Source organism: Thermomyces lanuginosus (assembly GCF_041956635.1).
Source record: "Thermomyces lanuginosus strain ATCC 200065 unplaced genomic scaffold VTN49scaffold_27, whole genome shotgun sequence".
Classification (NCBI taxonomy): domain Eukaryota; kingdom Fungi; phylum Ascomycota; class Eurotiomycetes; order Eurotiales; family Trichocomaceae; genus Thermomyces; species Thermomyces lanuginosus.
This window is the reverse complement of record NW_027192361.1, coordinates 1800692-1817874: the sequence shown is the minus strand read 5'-3', so window position 1 is coordinate 1817874 and position 17183 is coordinate 1800692. Positions and strand designations below refer to the sequence as shown.

At 53.9% G+C, this 17183-nt stretch overlaps 7 protein-coding genes across 7 annotated transcripts; 3 read left to right on the top strand and 4 right to left on the bottom strand.

Annotated features, from left to right (window-relative positions):
• Nucleotides 1–40: 40 nt before the first annotated feature.
• Nucleotides 41–2817, top strand: VTN49DRAFT_2933 (uncharacterized protein; the record flags this gene model as incomplete). The annotated part of the gene is made up of 2 exons (XM_069410713.1): nucleotides 41–1475; nucleotides 1532–2817. 2 exons carry the CDS (start codon nucleotides 41–43, stop codon nucleotides 2815–2817), a joined length of 2721 nt encoding a protein of 906 aa, XP_069269491.1.
• Nucleotides 2818–2931: 114 nt separating this feature from the next.
• On the bottom strand, nucleotides 2932–5265 carry VTN49DRAFT_2932 (uncharacterized protein; the record flags this gene model as incomplete). Its single annotated transcript, XM_069410712.1, has 2 exons — nucleotides 2932–4924; nucleotides 5003–5265. 2 exons carry the CDS (start codon nucleotides 5263–5265, stop codon nucleotides 2932–2934), a joined length of 2256 nt encoding a protein of 751 aa, XP_069269490.1.
• Nucleotides 5266–5635: 370 nt separating this feature from the next.
• Nucleotides 5636–7574, bottom strand: VTN49DRAFT_2931 (uncharacterized protein; the record flags this gene model as incomplete). The annotated part of the gene is made up of 4 exons (XM_069410711.1): nucleotides 5636–5803; nucleotides 5862–5940; nucleotides 5998–7116; nucleotides 7183–7574. 4 exons carry the CDS (start codon nucleotides 7572–7574, stop codon nucleotides 5636–5638), a joined length of 1758 nt encoding a protein of 585 aa, XP_069269489.1.
• A 2147-nt stretch (nucleotides 7575–9721) lies between these two features.
• VTN49DRAFT_2930 (uncharacterized protein) lies at nucleotides 9722–10481 on the bottom strand (the record flags this gene model as incomplete). Its single annotated transcript, XM_069410710.1, has 4 exons — nucleotides 9722–9746; nucleotides 9807–10188; nucleotides 10232–10321; nucleotides 10379–10481. 4 exons carry the CDS (start codon nucleotides 10479–10481, stop codon nucleotides 9722–9724), a joined length of 600 nt encoding a protein of 199 aa, XP_069269488.1.
• Nucleotides 10482–10922: 441 nt separating this feature from the next.
• Nucleotides 10923–13318, top strand: VTN49DRAFT_2929 (uncharacterized protein; the record flags this gene model as incomplete). Its single annotated transcript, XM_069410708.1, has 3 exons — nucleotides 10923–11140; nucleotides 11207–13003; nucleotides 13069–13318. The coding sequence occupies 3 exons, from the start codon at nucleotides 10923–10925 to the stop codon at nucleotides 13316–13318; spliced, it is 2265 nt and encodes a 754-aa protein (XP_069269487.1).
• A 1065-nt stretch (nucleotides 13319–14383) lies between these two features.
• VTN49DRAFT_2928 (uncharacterized protein) lies at nucleotides 14384–15719 on the top strand (the record flags this gene model as incomplete). Its single annotated transcript, XM_069410707.1, has 2 exons — nucleotides 14384–14402; nucleotides 14485–15719. The coding sequence occupies 2 exons, from the start codon at nucleotides 14384–14386 to the stop codon at nucleotides 15717–15719; spliced, it is 1254 nt and encodes a 417-aa protein (XP_069269486.1).
• A 75-nt stretch (nucleotides 15720–15794) lies between these two features.
• Nucleotides 15795–17167, bottom strand: VTN49DRAFT_2927 (uncharacterized protein; the record flags this gene model as incomplete). Its single annotated transcript, XM_069410706.1, has 2 exons — nucleotides 15795–16024; nucleotides 16975–17167. The coding sequence occupies 2 exons, from the start codon at nucleotides 17165–17167 to the stop codon at nucleotides 15795–15797; spliced, it is 423 nt and encodes a 140-aa protein (XP_069269485.1).
• Nucleotides 17168–17183: the final 16 nt, after the last annotated feature.

The window sequence follows — 17183 nt, the reverse complement described above, 5'->3', positions numbered from 1 at the left end:
GTAGTTCTGGGAACAATTCATCAGCTCCCGCATTGACGCCATGTTCTCATCGGCGCTTAAGTCGTTCAGTTCGAACATATTATCCAATTACCAGGTCTCGCAAGAACCTGTTCTGATTTCCGGGCCATGGAAAATCCACGACGGAAAGAAAAAGTCGACCGGCAATGCGGCGTCAATTTTTATCTTTGACCGAAAGCTATTGGACCCACGAACTGGGGGGTTTGGCGGCCGATCGAGCTCGTCAGCGCTGAGAAAACTTCACGATGAGGTAGTTGACCGACTGAAACGGGAGATTAGCACCCTGACGCGTCTCCGCCACCCATCCATACTCCAGGTGTTGGAGCCCGTGGAGGAGACGCGGAGCGGGGGGTTGATGTTTGCGACCGAGCCAGTGACGGCCTCGTTGGCTGGTTTGCTGCGGGAGAAGGACGTTCAAGAAGGAGGCTCTAGAGCTAGCCGCTATATGATCGAGGAGCCGGACGGGAGGCGCAGGCGGAGAGACATTGAGATCGATGAGCTGGAGATTCAAAAGGGCCTGCTGCAGATCGCTAAGGGTCTGGAATTTCTCCATGAATCCGCCGGGCTGGTGCATGGGAACCTAAACCCAGAGGCCATCTTCATCAATGCCAAGTCCGATTGGAAAATAGCTGGCCTGGCCTTCGCCAGCCCACCTGAGGGGTCCAACTCGCCGTCTAACCTTCCGCCGCTGGCTCTCTCAGAAGTCTTGTACCAGGATGCAAGACTTCCCTCATCAGTCCAATTGAATCTTGATTATACGTCGCCGGATTTTGTCTTCGACAATAATGTGAGCCCAGCGGCCGATCTTTTCTCTCTTGGCTTGATCATCATTGCGCTCTATAATTCTCCCCATAGGTCACCTATACAAACACATGGGAGTATAGCCACTTATAAGAAGCTCCTCACGTCGCCCTCCACCACCCCATCCCAAAACAACAGTTTCCTTTGCACAAGGCCCATTCCCAAGGACCTCACGTCCCATGTTCTCCCTAGGCTTATCACTCGGCGGCCAGCCCAGCGGCTGAATGCGCGCGAGCTGCAACAGTCCCCGTATTTCGATAACCTACTGGTGTCCACAATCCGATTTTTGGAGTCGTTTCCAGCCAAGACGCCGCATGAGAAGTCGCAGTTTTTGCGCGGCTTGCAACGAGTTCTCCCAGATTTCCCAGCTTCGGTCCTCGAGAGGAAGATTCTGGGTGCGTTGTTGGAAGAGACGAAAGACCGGGAACTATTGTCTCTTATTTTGCAAAATGTCTTCCGTATCATCAAGCAACTGCCTAACGGACGCCGGGTGTTTCCGGAGATGGTGGTTTCCAAACTGAAAGACATCTTTTTACCTGGCGGAAATCGACCTGCGACGCAGGAGCGGGACGCAACCCGGGACGCCGGGCTGATGGTAGTACTGGAGCACATGGAAACGATTGCAGAAAACTGCCCGGGCAAGGAGTTCAAAGAATGTCAGTGTGTCTGATCTTTTCGTTCAACAAAGCCTGAATGCTGACAATGGAACCAGACATCCTGCCTCTCATCCAGATGGGCATGGAGTCGTCGACGCACTCCCTGGTGGATGCGGCGATGAAGTGCCTTCCGCACATGCTGCCGGTGCTCGATTTCAGCACGGTCAAGAACGAGGTCTTCCCGCCGATCGCTTCGACGTTCAGCAAGACAAACAGCCTGGCCATCAAGGTCCGGGGTCTGGAATCGTTTGTGGTCCTCTGTGGCGGGTCACCCGATCAGCCCATAGGCGAGGAAGCACTTGGGCCGGACGACCTGACGGGCGTGCTCAACGACGACAAGCGCAAGCACACACCAACATCCATCCTGGACAAGTACACCGTTCAAGAGAAACTCGTGCCGCTGCTCAAAGCCATCCGCACCAAGGAGCCGGCGGTGATGATGGCCGCGCTCAAGGTTTTCCTCCGCGTGGGCCAGATCGTCGATACGGAATTCCTTGCGCTCGAAGTGTTGCCGATCCTCTGGACGTTCGCGCTCGGCCCGCTGCTGAACTTGTCGCAGTTTGAGCAGTACATGGGCGTGATCAAGTCATTTTCGAGCAAGGTTGAGCGGGAACACTCACGCAAGCTGAAGGAGCTCTCCGCGCGGGACGACGGTAGCGCAGCAGCGTCTCGCGCCAACGACGACAGTCTTCTAGTTACATCCTCATCGGGCGCGAACGGATCCTCCTCAGCGACGAGCGACTTTGAACGGCTCGTGCTTGGCCGGAGCAGCTCCACCAACGCTAACGGCGTTGGTCTTGATATTCTCGACAGTAGCAATAATGCCTCCCGACGACCAGCATCAATAGCAGCGACAACGACGTCGTCCACAACGCCACGCTCCACTGCCCCCGCAATTACCTCGCCGACCTTCTCCTGGTCGTCCACCTCCCGCTCCATTACCCCAGACTCGACCAGCGTCATGAGCAACTTCCCTTCGCTCGAACCGACTCGCCCTGGGACGGGGACAGCATCTACCTCCTCCCAATCGCACTTTCCCGTCCTTCAACCAACTACCGCGTCGACCACAACAACTTCATCACAGTCCCTCTCAACCCTTTCCTCGCTGCGAAATTCTCTGCCTTCGACGTCGTCGTCGACCCCAACTCCGAATTACGCAGCATTCTCGATACCGCCTCCTCCGTCAACGTCGTCGTCTTCTACATCGGCGTTTGGCTCTATGTCTACAGGGGCAAACATGGGAAGTTTGAATGCGTGGTCTGGACAGACCCAGACCCAGAATCAAAACCAAAATCAAGGACAGCAACCTCAAGGGCTGGATAAATATGCAAGTTTGCTTTGAATCTAATGATCCAGTTGATAAAAGATTTCCCTTGGATATATATTTTGTATTTTGGCTAGTACTATTCACGTTAATAATTCATTAATGAACAAAGGAAAAGTAAATTCATTCCAATCAGATATCGCGCTCCACATAACTCTTAATCATACCCTCCAGGGTCGGTTCGTACTCTTTGAGGACGACCTTATCCCCTTCGAGGACGGTGTTTGCCTGCACGAAAACCTTGCGGGGTACCTTCTTCTCCAGGACAATATTGCGGACCTTGGTGGCCCACCAGTCATCCACGGAGGTGATGTCGTCGTAGAATTTGGTTCCCTCGACCACGTCGGCGGTGGCTTTGTACACGTGCAGAGTTTGCAGGTATTTCTCAACGGCGGGGCGGCCATGGGTCAGGATCTTACTGCGATCAAGATGGATCTCCAGATCGGAAAGATCGTCTTTGGTGTAGTGCAGCTTGACAAAGTCATCGCCGGCACGCAGGAAGGTCTGCAGGATGCTGAATCGCGCCTGCATGTGTGCTTGTCCCCATTTGCGGCTCTTCGGGTCCCAGTATTCCAAGGCGAGCAGGCCCGCGCGTGCCATCTGCAGGTAGCCGACGTAGAGGACATCGCCGGCCTTGTTGTTGAGATCCGTCGTGCCGTCGCCGAAGCCGAAGATTTGCAGAATGTCAAAGTCGCAGGACAATGCCATGGCAACACACTCTGCACGGCACTCTTCCATGGATGATGAAATGGCGCCAAAGACGGATCCCCAAGTCTGACCTGGCTTGTACCATGTCGTGATGGGTTTGCCAGTGATCGGGCTGATGGGCGGGTTGTTCACGTCAAAGTTGTACTGGCCTGGAGACGTCTCCTGCAGCAGCTTGCCGCTGCCGTGACCCAGCAGCTCGTGCAGACCGACCTGCACCTCGAATGCGTGGTCGCGGTTCTCCTGGTAGAGCTTGAGGTCTTTCTCCGCGATGAAGGGGATCGGCTCGTTCGGTGCCTTGGCGTTGAGCACATTCCCCAGCGACACGTTCTTGAAACCCAGGTTCTGCCGGATGTCATCGTAGTTGGGGATGTTGATCCCCGCGGGGATGCCGGATCCGGCAAATGTGAGGACCTCGAGAGAGGTGAAATCAGGCGGGGTGAACTGGTCTTTCTCAAAGTCCTTGCTCCATGGAAGCCGCTTGAGGAACTTGGGCGCATTGTCCACCAGCGTGCTGAACGCCTTGGTGCGCTCCAGGTTAACCATGCTGACAAAGCCCTCCCATTCTCCCCGAACGCCGTGCGGATCTCGGTACGTCTCGACAAACCCAATGTCCGTCTCTACTGCCGGCTTCTGGTCCTTAATCCACAGCCGCTGGCTCTCCTTGTATGCTTCGATGGATCCAGTGTGGAAAGACTTGGCATACTGTTCCAGCATCTGCTTCTGGGTGTCGTTGGCCGCATGGAGTGCCGCCTGCTTGATATTTTCTGTGATTTTGGCCATCTCCTTCTGATGATCGCCATACACCAGCCGCAGTTTCTTTCCCTTGAGGGCGCCGTCCAGCTCCCACGACGTCTCTTCGCCCAAATCGCGGTCCTGCGCAGACGGCGAAGGATCTGCGGACGCAATGAGAAGCTCAAAGTCCCCACTAGGGGTCTTTCGCAGCCGAGTGTTCTCCAGTGGCAGGCCCTTCTTCTCGAAGAAGTCCCCAACAGCCGTGATCTCTTCCTTGGTGATGGTCGGGGAGTCCGGATAGTATGTTGTCATGTGTCCCTTCTCCGGGTAGCCCAGGTGCATGAGGGCCGGGTCAGTCTCGTAGATACCGCCTCCCGCGCTATTGGCCTTCTCGAACGCAGCCTGGGTCTGCTCATTCACCGACGCCAGCGCCTTGAAGGCCTCCGGGCTGAGCCGCGGAATGAACTTGGAGTCTCCAAAGCCCTTGTAGTTACCCGCATTTCCCAGGAATTGCGCGGCGTATTCGAGGAAGTAACGCAGATCTTGTTCACTAACTCCAGTCTTCTTGGCCAGAGCGTCCCAATCGCCATTAACCGACTTATACAGGGCAACGATCAAATCGTAAATGGGTTCCGATTCGGGCGACACCTGACGGAGAGTAATCCGGGTGCCTTCGAAGGAAGCACTAGGTTAGAAACTCATCAGTCGGAAACTTTCTCACATGAACACAATGCAACGACCCGGGTCGAGACTGAATACTCACCGACTCATGAAATGCGCATATCGACGGAGCTTTTCATCAGGCAGCGCCTCGAAGTGCGGTTTGATCTCAAGCCTCACGATGGTCGGCGGCGAATCAGCAAGATAGTGCTTCTTGGTCTCTGGATCCATTGTCGCAGATGAGTTCGCAGAAGCTGCTGCTATTGCAGAACTGGAAAATAGACGACGATATGGGAAGTGATGGGGTTGAATTCGAGGGACACGAGCAATGAAGCCGCGGAACAGCCGGGGCAGAAGAGGGGTCATTCCTGGAACGAGGGGCATCTCCAAGCCCCAGCTACTGCAGCTACTGCCTAGCTGTAGGACTCCTCTAGATAGGTTTATCTAATCGATCCACTCAACCGCCCATGCAGCCTCTTCACGATGTACTCTGCTGAGAGAGATCTTTCGATTCTGTTGAAATTGATTATTTTGATTACTAAGATAGTTGCAAATTTCCTAACTGAATGTTCGTCAAACATCAATTTTGAAATCCAGCCATACTTTTTTTTTTTTTCTGCTTTTTTTTTGAATCCAACAATCAAAACATCCGGGGGTATCACATGCAAACCAAAAGCACAGCAAACCACTCCAGTCTATACCGATCACACCAAGTCTATACTGGTCATGATCATCATCAGTCATCACCACCATGCGCCGCCACAGCGGACTCGAAAGTTGGTGCAAACCGACTGCGTGCACGGATCTTGGGCCCGTACAAGTAGAAGGCAATGGGAATGGGCGCCATGATGCTGGCGACGCAGCCCAGGAGGGTGCCTGCCCAGTTGACACCTAGGTCATTAAACTGTTTCCTAGTCAGCGCGTGACTCAGGTTGACGAAAAGGGAGGGATTGAGAGCTTACCATATAAGTGGCAAAGAGAGGGAAACCTGCTCCAGCGATCGAGCGGAGAATGGCATTAGCTGCGATGGCAGAAGCAGCGCTGTGGCCAGGTTAGTGTCAAGTTTTGCTGATACGAAGGGGTGCCATGGACACCTACAAGACAAGATAAGCATCGATGAGATAGTTCATGCATTGCAGAAAAATCGACATCAAACCAAAGCCGGTCAGCAGACCGGACAACGTCGGTGCGATCCAATGGATGTTCTTGGTGTACCCGGTCCATCCGAACCAAAACAGGCCGCCGGCAAAAGCGATGGCGCCGACAATGGCGGGTGGAAGACGCCATTCCGGGACGGGGATGTTGTTGTTAGCTTTGAGTTTGCGGGTGTACCAAGGCTGTGAGGCGATGATGAACGCACCGCCCAGGAATTCTCCCACCGCAATGCCGAGATAAGGCAAGCCACCGATGCCCTTGTCAAAGCCGTGAATCTGCTGGAAAACAATAGCGTAAGAGGTCATGAACAAATACAGCAGGCCGTAGAGGAAGGCCATGTAGACGCTGAGCAAAAAGACGATCGGCTCCGTGAAAAGAAGGCGAAGCGGTCGGCTGAAGTTCTTGTGGATGAGCTCTGCGAAGTCGATTTCAATCTCCTCCTGCTTGGCGTGAATGCCCCAATTCTTGGTGCGGCGGCGCAGCTCGGCCGCTTTCTGGACGAGGATCAGGGGCGGGTATGTCTCCTCGAATAAAAAGACATCAAGAACCAGCGCCGCGGCGCCCATGATTCCGGTCAGGTAAGAGGTCCAGCGCCATCCGAGACGACTCTCGGTGATGAATCCGCCGACCAAGGGCGCGACGAGCGGACCGTTGAACACGGCCATACTGAAGATGGTGATCCCCAGTCCCCGGGACTTGTTACTTAGGATATCCGAGAACACCGCCGCCACGACCGTAATGGGGCAGGCGCCGAAGAAGCCGCCGAAGAACCGACTAATCAGGATGGTCTGTAGGTCCTTTCCGGTAGCGACTGCGAATTGGAAGACGGTAAACCCGAACATGCCGAGGAGAATTGGCAACCGGCGACCTCGTAACTCGGACAGAGGGGCCCAAAACACGGGCCCGGTTGCGAAACCCAATACATATAGTGACAGGCCGAGTAGAGCAACTTCGAACGAGACATGATACAACTCGGCAACATCACTGACAGTTGGCGAGAAGAGGCTGCTTGCGAAGGACGCACAGAATGTCGTATAACCAAGCACGCAGGCCGTTACGATCCTGGAGACACTTGGTCAGCATGCGCTCCCACGCAATCCATAGAACGTGATCGGCGCTCGGGCTTACTTTTTCCACCGTGGCCAGTTTTGCGGATGCAACGGGTCCCGGGGCCCGTCGAACTCGACCACATATTCCTCCCTTTGCGGTAGCGGTGGCGGATAGGGTTTCCCCGCACCGAACGGTGGCAGAGGCTTCTCGCTCATTCGTGACCTGACATCTGCTCCAACGGTTCCGCTATGTTGGCTCCGTTGAGTCGCGATGCGACTCAATGCGGTGGGATGACGCTCGAGTGCATCACCATTGTCTGAATAGGAACTGGACGTTGTTGTGGTCGACGACATAGATAATCTGGAAGATTGTCTGCTCACAAGATACTCGCTGCCAGTACCTTCGGCCGTGGCACGAGACGGCATGGTCTCGAGCTCGGCCTTTTCGATATCTCGGTCCAATGCATTCATAGCTACTTGACAGACACTGTTGACACTCAATTCTGTGATCTCTGCAGTGAATCTATTGTTTACACGATGGGGGGGTGGAAGCATCGAACTTATACACTTATCCGAGACTAGCAAATTTGAGCAGCGGATGAATTTGCATGACATCACTCTGCATTTACGGATTTACGGTTGCTTGCCGACACCACTCGGCGCGGGGTCTGCAGTCGGAACACGGCACTGCTCGGCGCCTCGTCCCGGGAACACGTAAACTCAACCCTGTTTTTCCCTTTACCGTCGGTGCCAAAATTTGTAAGCATCCAATAAACACCGAGTCGGTTACGCCCTGCGACCTGCAAAGGTTTCTGTTAAACTTTTCCACGAAATCACGCACATCATGTCCTCTCCTCTGGCAGCGTTGATTGCTGCATTAACTGGCAGCCTCGTGTTCATCTTGAAATGATTTTCTTGCTGGTCTCGCCACCGCCGATGTTAGCCGATTGTAAGCGATGGCCTCTCCCTATGATACCTCTAAATTTAGTGATTTTCAAGGGATTTTTTGATGCAGCAAAAATTTTCCAGGCCTGCAGAGAACACTTCTAGAACGCTGCAGTTCTTTCTAGTTCATCCCATCAACATCGCTTCGGGTTAAGTCGGTATAGTATCTGACTGATTCTCCCGGGAATGTCTGAGATTCCAAATTAATTGCACCGCCTGCGTGCGGCATTCTCTGTCCGGCCTAGAGCATTCCATCGTTGAGAGGTTTACGACGGCGCGATGAGTATGTACGGCAACGCATCTGAGCATTGTCCAGGAGCTTCTGCAAATCCTGGCGATGTATTCCGTACTCCGTAGTTCGACGGATTTACACCCCATCCGATGCATCCGTGCTCCTCGGAGCTCGGACGCCCGTAGACGAATGCGTCCTGACTCGGACCAAATGCAATCCGTCGCCTCCAAGAGGAATACATGGGTAGTAGTTAATACTCTGTTATCTCGAACCAAACAAGCTTATCTATGCTTATCCGTTCTTGTGGCAGATCAGAAAATCATCGTGGATTCTGGATCTCTCCAGTCATTCTGAAGACGTTTTATGCAAAGGTTGGTGGATTGAGCTTTCAAATATAATGACTTTCGAGAGGAGACAATAGATTGTACCCGCTTATCCACTTCCCTCTTCGCAGTACGGCGGGGTTTCTCCTAGGCAATCAACGACGGGCTGGCCACAATAGGTAGATGATCCCCTTGCCTTTGTGAGTAAGAACGCGGGCTCCAGCCGAAATAGTGTTCTTTGACTCATTTGATCGGTGCCGATGCCGAAATATATCCAGGTCCTGGTCATCCCTTGGAGGATCGACGAAGCATTTTGGCGCGTAGCTAGTCTTTGCGGCGCCAAATCTGCCTCGGTATAAGCATGAACGGGTGGAGATCAAGCTTTTGGTTCCAGGTACTAGACTACTAGTTATTACCCCTTTGCAAGCAGATGGAGCTTTACTGATGGAACAATTTGAGGTTCTTGACAGTGGTACGGTGTACGGAGTACTCCATACATTATCCGGAATAGTTAGTTCCAGTGCTCGAACTATCAAAAGTTGGGAACGTGCCTGAAGTGTTGGCATTTGAATGCGATCTTCTTCCGCTTACATAGGATTTTGAACTTTTGTCAACATTTGATTTCGTAGTGATGAATTCGTTGATCATTTTATGCCGTGACTTCAAGACCAGGCGAGGCACGAGAATGGAAAATAGTGCTCCTACATAGGTCGGCTGTAATCACCTATCTACCGGCTGGGGTCGACCGTGCTGGAATGTCCTGGATTAGGAACACTGATTGCAACACTGCGTCCCTACATGTCGAGCGCAGAAGGACCATATCTGTTCTGCAGCTAAGAGAAGGACAAAGACATCGGGGACGAGTATTTCCAGGGCTTGCTGTGGCATGTAGGCTTCACTACCGAGTTCCTGAAAATGCAGAAACGTGTCAGTCACGTCCATGCTTCAGCATCAAAGGCACCCTATGGGACCACACGTTCTCGAATTCTCCAGACTTTTCTGGCCTATTCCGGTGTCATTGATGATGATAAGTACTCCGTACTCCGTACTTGGTCAATGAACGAGCAGTGAGATCCCTTGCAGAGTGCACTCGTTTACCAGCAGCACCAGGTTACACATCAGGCCATGGGAGATTTCCGGACCCTGCTTTGAGGGGCACGGCCGCACGGGTGCTTTAGGACTTCAATGCGACACACTTCTTACAATCTGTGACGTGACTGTGCCATAAAATACGAGTAGACCCTCGATAGGGAGAATCCGTGCCAGAAGTCCTGTCTGAGGCTGACCGTCTGAGGATCCTCCCGCGGAAAGGGCGTTGCCGGCTGCCCGAAATTCCAGGCACCACCGGGTTGGAACTCCTTAGATCTCACCACGTGATCTCGATCCGCTCCGAAAATCAGCCGCTCGATGATTGGATGGGGGCCGTCGGTTCCTGACGCTAGCCAGGGGCAGCCCCGCTCTCGTGGCACTCGATTGAAACCATAGTTTTTCGACGGTGCCTGAATGCAATTTACTGCCAGATTAGCGATGCGACCAATGGTATGTGCATATAGTAGCAGTGCATCGAGGGCCTTGATCAAGGCTTCTACAACGGCAACATTCAGAAATTACTTTGGCTATGCACATACCGAACCAGCCCAACGGAAATGCGGAAGGAACAGAATGGGACGGGTTCCTAATTGGTCCAACAGCCCACTGGGAGGGGCTGTTGCTAATTTCTACATTCGGTCAGCTATAAGTTTTCACCTTGCTGAATCAGGAAAGAACCATCGCACTAGTCAAGGAATGGGTGGCTGATGGGTAGCGGTCAAGCCTCAAGTTTACTCCGTAGAGTAATTTGGCGGTCGACTCCACCGCGTTTTCTGCCTCAGGCTGCATGGGCTGAGCAGTTCTGGCCCGGCAGGGCTTTCTCATGCCCTCAACGAGGATCATCCAGGAGAACCTCTCCTCGTGCCTCTTATTTCTCTCATTCAAAAACACTCCTAAAGGCAGTGCCTCCTGCAGTCGGTCGTTTTCTCGTCGTCTTCCTCCACCACTTCTCACCCTCGTCTCTCATTTCTTCCCCCGGGCCTTCGGCCATTTCGCTCTTTACCCCTTTTTGGACAATTTGGGCCCAATTGGATTGGGACTGAATCCAATCGCTAATCCAACAATTGGAGACTGGGAACACGAGAACAGTGTGGTTGTGGCCAAAATTTCCTGGACTTATCCCTGTGTGATTTTGGATAATCGGACTTGCTGTTCGTGTGGATGTGCTCAGAGGCTTGCTGAGGTCGCTTCTCTACCGGAGACCGCGGGATCGGCCAGGGAGGACGAGATATGCCTCATCGACATTCTGTGCGCCACGCGCACCACCATGTGCACCACCACCACCTAACGCCTAAGCCCCCTGCGACAGCCTCCTTGGAACCGCCGTCCCTTGTCCGTCGGGCCGATAGTGCCACCAGCTCAAGATGCACCCCCGGTGATAACTCGCCGCAGTGCGAGAAACCCGCCAGCTCCATGTCGACCACCCTGCCGGTGGTCCTGGGCGTGCTGTAAGCGACCGCGCTCGCAAACAGGGTGACACCAGAGTATAGCAGGACTAACGCAGAATGACATAGAATCCCCGTTGTGTGTGCGGCCATTGCTTTATTCATTCTGCATCGACGCCACATAAAGAGATTGAAGTATGAGGATGCCAATGATAAGCATAAATCGTTAGATTTTGGCATGGAAGTCGTCCGGTCGGGTGGGAATGATCCGGAGAAGGAAGGCCATAGACGCGGGGGATTGTCGCTGGATATCGGCAATAGCCCATACCTGCTGCCACCCGAGCTGCAGGATTCGAAAGAGTCTCTCCGTGAAATCAGCAGAGCAATGACCGCGGACGATGACAAGTATCGGCCTGCAACCAGCCTGTCCAAGTACAACGATAGCGCGTCAATTCATTCGCACTCCAGATGGGTCCGAGATGATGCCTCCAGCTATGCTCATTCGCCGAGAACCGGGCCTGAGGATCCGCACGATGGCCTCATTCGGAATGCCTCGAGGATGTCACGATCATCTCCTCCGCCACCCAGGTTGACCCCGTCGCCCAATCCGCGCGAGGAACCCATCTCCAACATGGAACAAGCCCACGTCAAGCAGCCTCTGAGTGAGTTCGATCTGGACCTGCCGCCGTCGTCGTCGTCGCCCGCTCCAAATACCGCCCGGACCAGTGCCAATCCTAGCGAGCGCAACAGCGCCCTCAAGGATTCTACCCTGCCCACTGTCCTGGAGCCTGGTCACCAAGCTGGTCCAAACGATAGCCGCCTTACCGGAAGCTTCACCTTTGATCCGGCTGAAAATGATCATTTTGGTTCTGGGCGTGACAGCCACATCAAAGATGGCGGCCATGCCACCTCCAAACGAACCAGCCAAGAAACACCCCGGCACTCTGCTCTGGATGAGTTTGAATCTGGTGTCCATGACCGGCAGTCGTCCTATACCTTCGATCAGACAATTCCGACCATCCGAGAACCACCTCTGGATTCGCATTCCACTACATCGCAGGCGCCGCGGATTTCGTTCCCGTCGAGCGATGGTGGAAGCGATTACGGAGACGGCCCGTCCACCTCTCCCGCCGTCAAAGTCTCGTCCGCTGACGAGCCGGAGAAAGCAGCGGAGAAGGCTCAATCTGACAAGACTGGGAGCGATGATCCCTCGGAATCCTCCAATCGCCTGTCTACTGCTCGTCCCATGTCGAAACGGGTGTCGATGGCCAATCGCCTCTCCAAGTATCGTCTAACACAGCATTTCGGTACCTTGGATGACAGCTTCGATCCTAAACGGCTGACGGTGGGCCTTCGCCCTCTGCCGCCGGAGGATCCGTCGGACAACCCAGAGCAACGGGCCAACAGGATCCGGTCGTTCTACAAGGAATACTTTGATGACAACAAGAATGGTCCAGACGACTACTACTACGAAGACTTTGGGCCAGAGTTCTACGGTGATCCGCACGTATACGACGTGGCCGGCGAGTATCTTCCCATGCCACCCAAGCCATTCGCCCAAAACCCGGGCCGTCGTGCGATGACTCCGCCGCCGCGTCCGCCACCACGTCATATGGGCAGCAACTCCGCAATGGGACACCGTGATCTAGGACCTCGCTCATACTCGTCTGCATCCAACCGGCTACCAGCCATGCCGAGAAAGCCGCCGGTGGCACCACCGCCGCTTCATGAGCTGCCGTCGCCGCACTTGATCAAGGACGACATGTCGATCATGCCGACGGACTACGCGCCCGGAAAGACCTTCAAAGATCAGCGAGAAGGTCGGCCGGACACTCCACGGGGTGGCCTGCGTCCGTACACGCCGATGGCTCCGGTGCACTCTCCTCTCGCCTCGGCCTTTGACGAACTCTCTGCCATTCCTAGCCCGTAAGTGACCCTTTCCCTTCATCTTCTACCATCCCCTCCCAGACATTGACTAACTTTGATTTCAGTCATGCGCTGCGGAAATCAGGAGCCTACTCGGCGCTTGACTTTGCACCCCCGCAACGATTCAAGAACAATGACTCGGGGGCCAGCGATGCGGGCAGTGTCCGCAGCCATGGTGGTGGTATCTCACCTGTCCATCTCCATAACATTCGGACGGGCGCGTACCGGGTCAGCCGTCTGCCGGCGGATACGGTTGGCACCAAGGACGATCTCCAGTCGAGTCTGCGGCCAAAATGGGACATGCGGGGATCATAAGCAGAGCCCTGGTGGCTCCATGTTCCGTTCGCTAGCTGGCTCGCTTGTGATGACACTGCATCTCAGAGCATGATCTGTTGGGTGCTTTCTGGATCATGAAAAATTCAGTGTACAAATATTCTCCTCTGGCCATTTTTTCTGATCGGACTGTTATCGACGTGGGTGCTGTTTTCGATGTTGACAAGCGCACATAGACTTCTTTTTTGATCTGCATTACTTCACACCCTTGATTCTTTCGCTTTGGAGGACCTTTGACCACTGTCGTTATAAATTTCTTGTGAATATTTTTTTTTTTCCCTAGTTTCGACCATCTCTCTCCGTCTGGTCGAGGATTGATCCATGGGTGGAATTAAAGGTGCCATTGAGGGTTTCAGAATACTAATTGGAACGTTTATTCCATGTTTCGCCCGTAATGAGTCGATGTCTTATACAAAATACCAGAGTCGGCAGCACATGCCCCAGATCGGTCTCACGTCATATTCGGTACGGCCGTTTTGTCATGCTAAAATAAAACCCTGAATCTGGAGCCCAACCGGAGCTGGGCAACCGAGAAAAGAATGGAGCCCACCCAAAAAAGCCGAAATCACGTGATTCAGCTGGTTTACCGATGCCCATCTAAGCCGCAGTGGGCTTAGCCTGCACCGCCATTCCTGTTTTCGGAAACACGCTAAACCCTACTCAGTCATCGCTGATGCAAGGTTTCCCAGCCAAGGCAGCCTAGACGCTCGTATTAGGAATTCTGGGAACCTTCGAGGGCATCCCTGGACTTCGTTGGAAGGGCCCTTTTCCGCTCCGGTTGCATTCCCCAGTCGTCGTCGGGGTCACTATTATTGTCGTCGGCCCATTGCGGTCCTTTTTCTATTGACTTGTCCCTCCTTACCTCTTGTCTCTCTCTCTCCTTGTTTGTTGGGGATCCCTTTTTTTCGTCCTTTAATTCCTTCTTTGACACATGTCCTGGATCTGTTGCAATTGCGGCTGATTCAAAGGGTGCCCGCCCCTCGACAAAAAGTCCTTTCTTTGAAGGCTTGAGGTCCGCGTGGCGAGGAGAGTGACCATTCGTTCACAATGTCAGAATCAGCGTCGGGTATGTTTTTTAACTGCGCGTGCAGGAATTGGTGTTGTGGTGCGATCCCGTTGCTGACCCTGTGGTCCCCCTTGCCTTGTAGCTCCCGGCGGCGGCCGCCCGACTCCCGGCCCGCAACCCACGGATCAGGAACCTCCTCCTTCGTCATCGAAGGATTCTCCGGAGCCCACATCGCAAACTCAAACAACGCCGCGGCCGACGCCGACGAACAATGAACCGACATCGTCCCAGGATGAGCCGGAACCGACGACCACATCGCAAGATGAGCCTGAACCACCACCACCATCTTCGACGTCATCGTCCGATTCCGATCCCACTCCAACCCCGACGCCTACTTCTGATGACTCGTCATCAGATACCACGTCCACGTCCTCTGACACCACGACGACGGATTCGCCCTCACCAACCACGTCCTCGGATACCTCGTCCGATGACTCATCGAGTGAAACAACCATCACTATAACGTCGTCGCGGACAACAGTTATCATCACAGAAACAGGCACCAGAGAACCCGTCAACACCGGCTCGGAGACCAGCTCAGTGACAGGGACTGCAGTTCCCACGTCAGTACCCTCGTTGCCCAGCTCAGACAGCGACAGCGGCGGTCTGTCAGCCGGGGGAACAATTGCTGTCGCGGTCGTCGTCCCGGTCGTCTCGGTTGCGGTCATCATCTACCTGCTGCTGTGGTGGTGGCGCAAGCATAAAGCGAACAAACTGACGGAGGAAGAGCGACGGAAGGAGGTCGAGGAGTATGGGTACAACCCGAACCAGGATCCCACACTACCGGCCGTTGGCATAGCGACCTCTTCGTACGAGGACCGATACGATTCCCCAGATGGCAGCTCAGGCTACCGGGGCTGGGGCACGACTTCGCATCCGCGTAAGCCGTCCACCAACCTTTCCAGCGGTCCCGGCGGGAGTATTCCGCTCTCCGACACGGGCAGTAACTCGGGGTACCACCGAAACACTCCGAGCGAAGGCACGGCGGGATACGCCGATGGATACGGCGAAGGACCCGGGCGACCCGACTCGGGCGAAGTGGGCGTCATCGGTGCTGTGGGCGCACATGATCCCGGGATCCAGCGAGGGCCATCGAATGCATCGTCTGGGTACTCCCGAGGCGACCAGTCGGACCTCACCGATGACGGTCATCAGTATTACTATGGGCAAGATCCGTATGTCGATCCGTACGGGGACGGCGGTTATGACGGGCATCCTCCTGTGATTCGTGACGTGCAGGCTCGCCGCAATACGCGAATCGAAAGTCCGGGCGTGTGTCCTCCGCCGGCCAATTCTGGTATTGCGCAGAATTTCTAGACGGCCGGGCGCTGCCATTCTTTCCTTCACTCCTTTTCTCTAATTCTCGCATCACCTTCCCTTTTTGATCACGATCTATAATCCGGGCACTGCGCTGCCGGTGTACGTTCTTATCCTCTTAATTATTTGGAATCCGTTTTCTTCTGTACAAACGGTTTTTGGAATTTCCCTTCTTTTGCTTGATTTCGAGGATACCTGACTCCACGTCACTGCACACGCCATTCTTTGTTCGTTTTTTTTTTTTTTCTTGAATTGTTCGTCAGGATGCTCCGGGTTCGGCGTTCCATTGGTTTTGGTCCCCAGACCTGGGGTAGGACGATGTCGGGGAATCAATCAATTAGTCGATCGCTCGTTGCATTGCCGTCACTGCATGGGAGCAACTGCTAGTCTGTAGGTAGCAGTGATCTGTATGTATTTAATGCCAAGCCGTGCTCTTGATACCCGTCCAAAATACTGTGTTTTATCTATCAGCTTTGATGATCTGCATATACACCTACAGCCGGAAGCGATTGTGATTGGCTTATTTCTGCTCCAGTTCTCGTTATCGCGGTTATCTAAACCTGTTGGATTGACGGCTTGTCTGCATGAAGATCATCTCGGCAGGATGCGGAATGCTCGAGATTTGTACTCTAACTGAGCCTTTTAAGTATGCACTTTCGACGACAGCAAGTCAGCAGCTCATCAGCATAGATCGCTTCGGAGCATTCATTCTCTCTGATTAGCAACTAAACCCTTTTCAACACTAGTCTCCTGCCCAATGGGGACAGCTCTTTCCTCTTTCTGGCGTAGCGTAAAACGTGCTGGCAATGGAAACGGTCATTGGCGCATTTTTGGGGGAGGAAGCTCTGCCTTAGATCGATCTTGCTTCATCGCCAAACCCATCAGCCGAAACGAAGACGCCCTCCAACTCGGCAAAAAAACTGAAACGAAAACAGCGCGATATGCGGCCCGTCCGGGTAATGACATGATCGGAGATGGCTATGCCACTTGTCGCCCGCCTATTAATCTAGATTTTCTTACAACTTTGTGCGTTTTTGACAGGGAACGGACGGCCCCGCGCTTTTTTTCCCCCCTCTCCAAGTTCTGTGTTGTGCCTTCCCTCTCTCCCTTCCTTTCTGACACCCCTGCTCTTTCCTCACTTTCTCTCTGCGTTGCATCGTGGCTCCTTCCTTACCAGATCTCGATTTCGCTGTCGTTGATTCGTGGAAAGAGTGGCTTAATCAGCAGCTCCTGGACGGGATATTCGAATCCAAACCCTCTCGGACCTGTTCTTCGTCTCCGCCGATATACCGCGAGTACTGTGCTTGGATTGCTTCCTCAGGCATCCCGAATAGTTTCGTCTCGCCCGGTCGATTCTCCTGGCGCCCAAGACGTCGCGCTTCGAAGGCGCGCTTGAGCCGAACAACGCCATTTAGCCGCGCGCCGTACGAAACCGACCAAAGGCACATGATGGATACAGCCTCG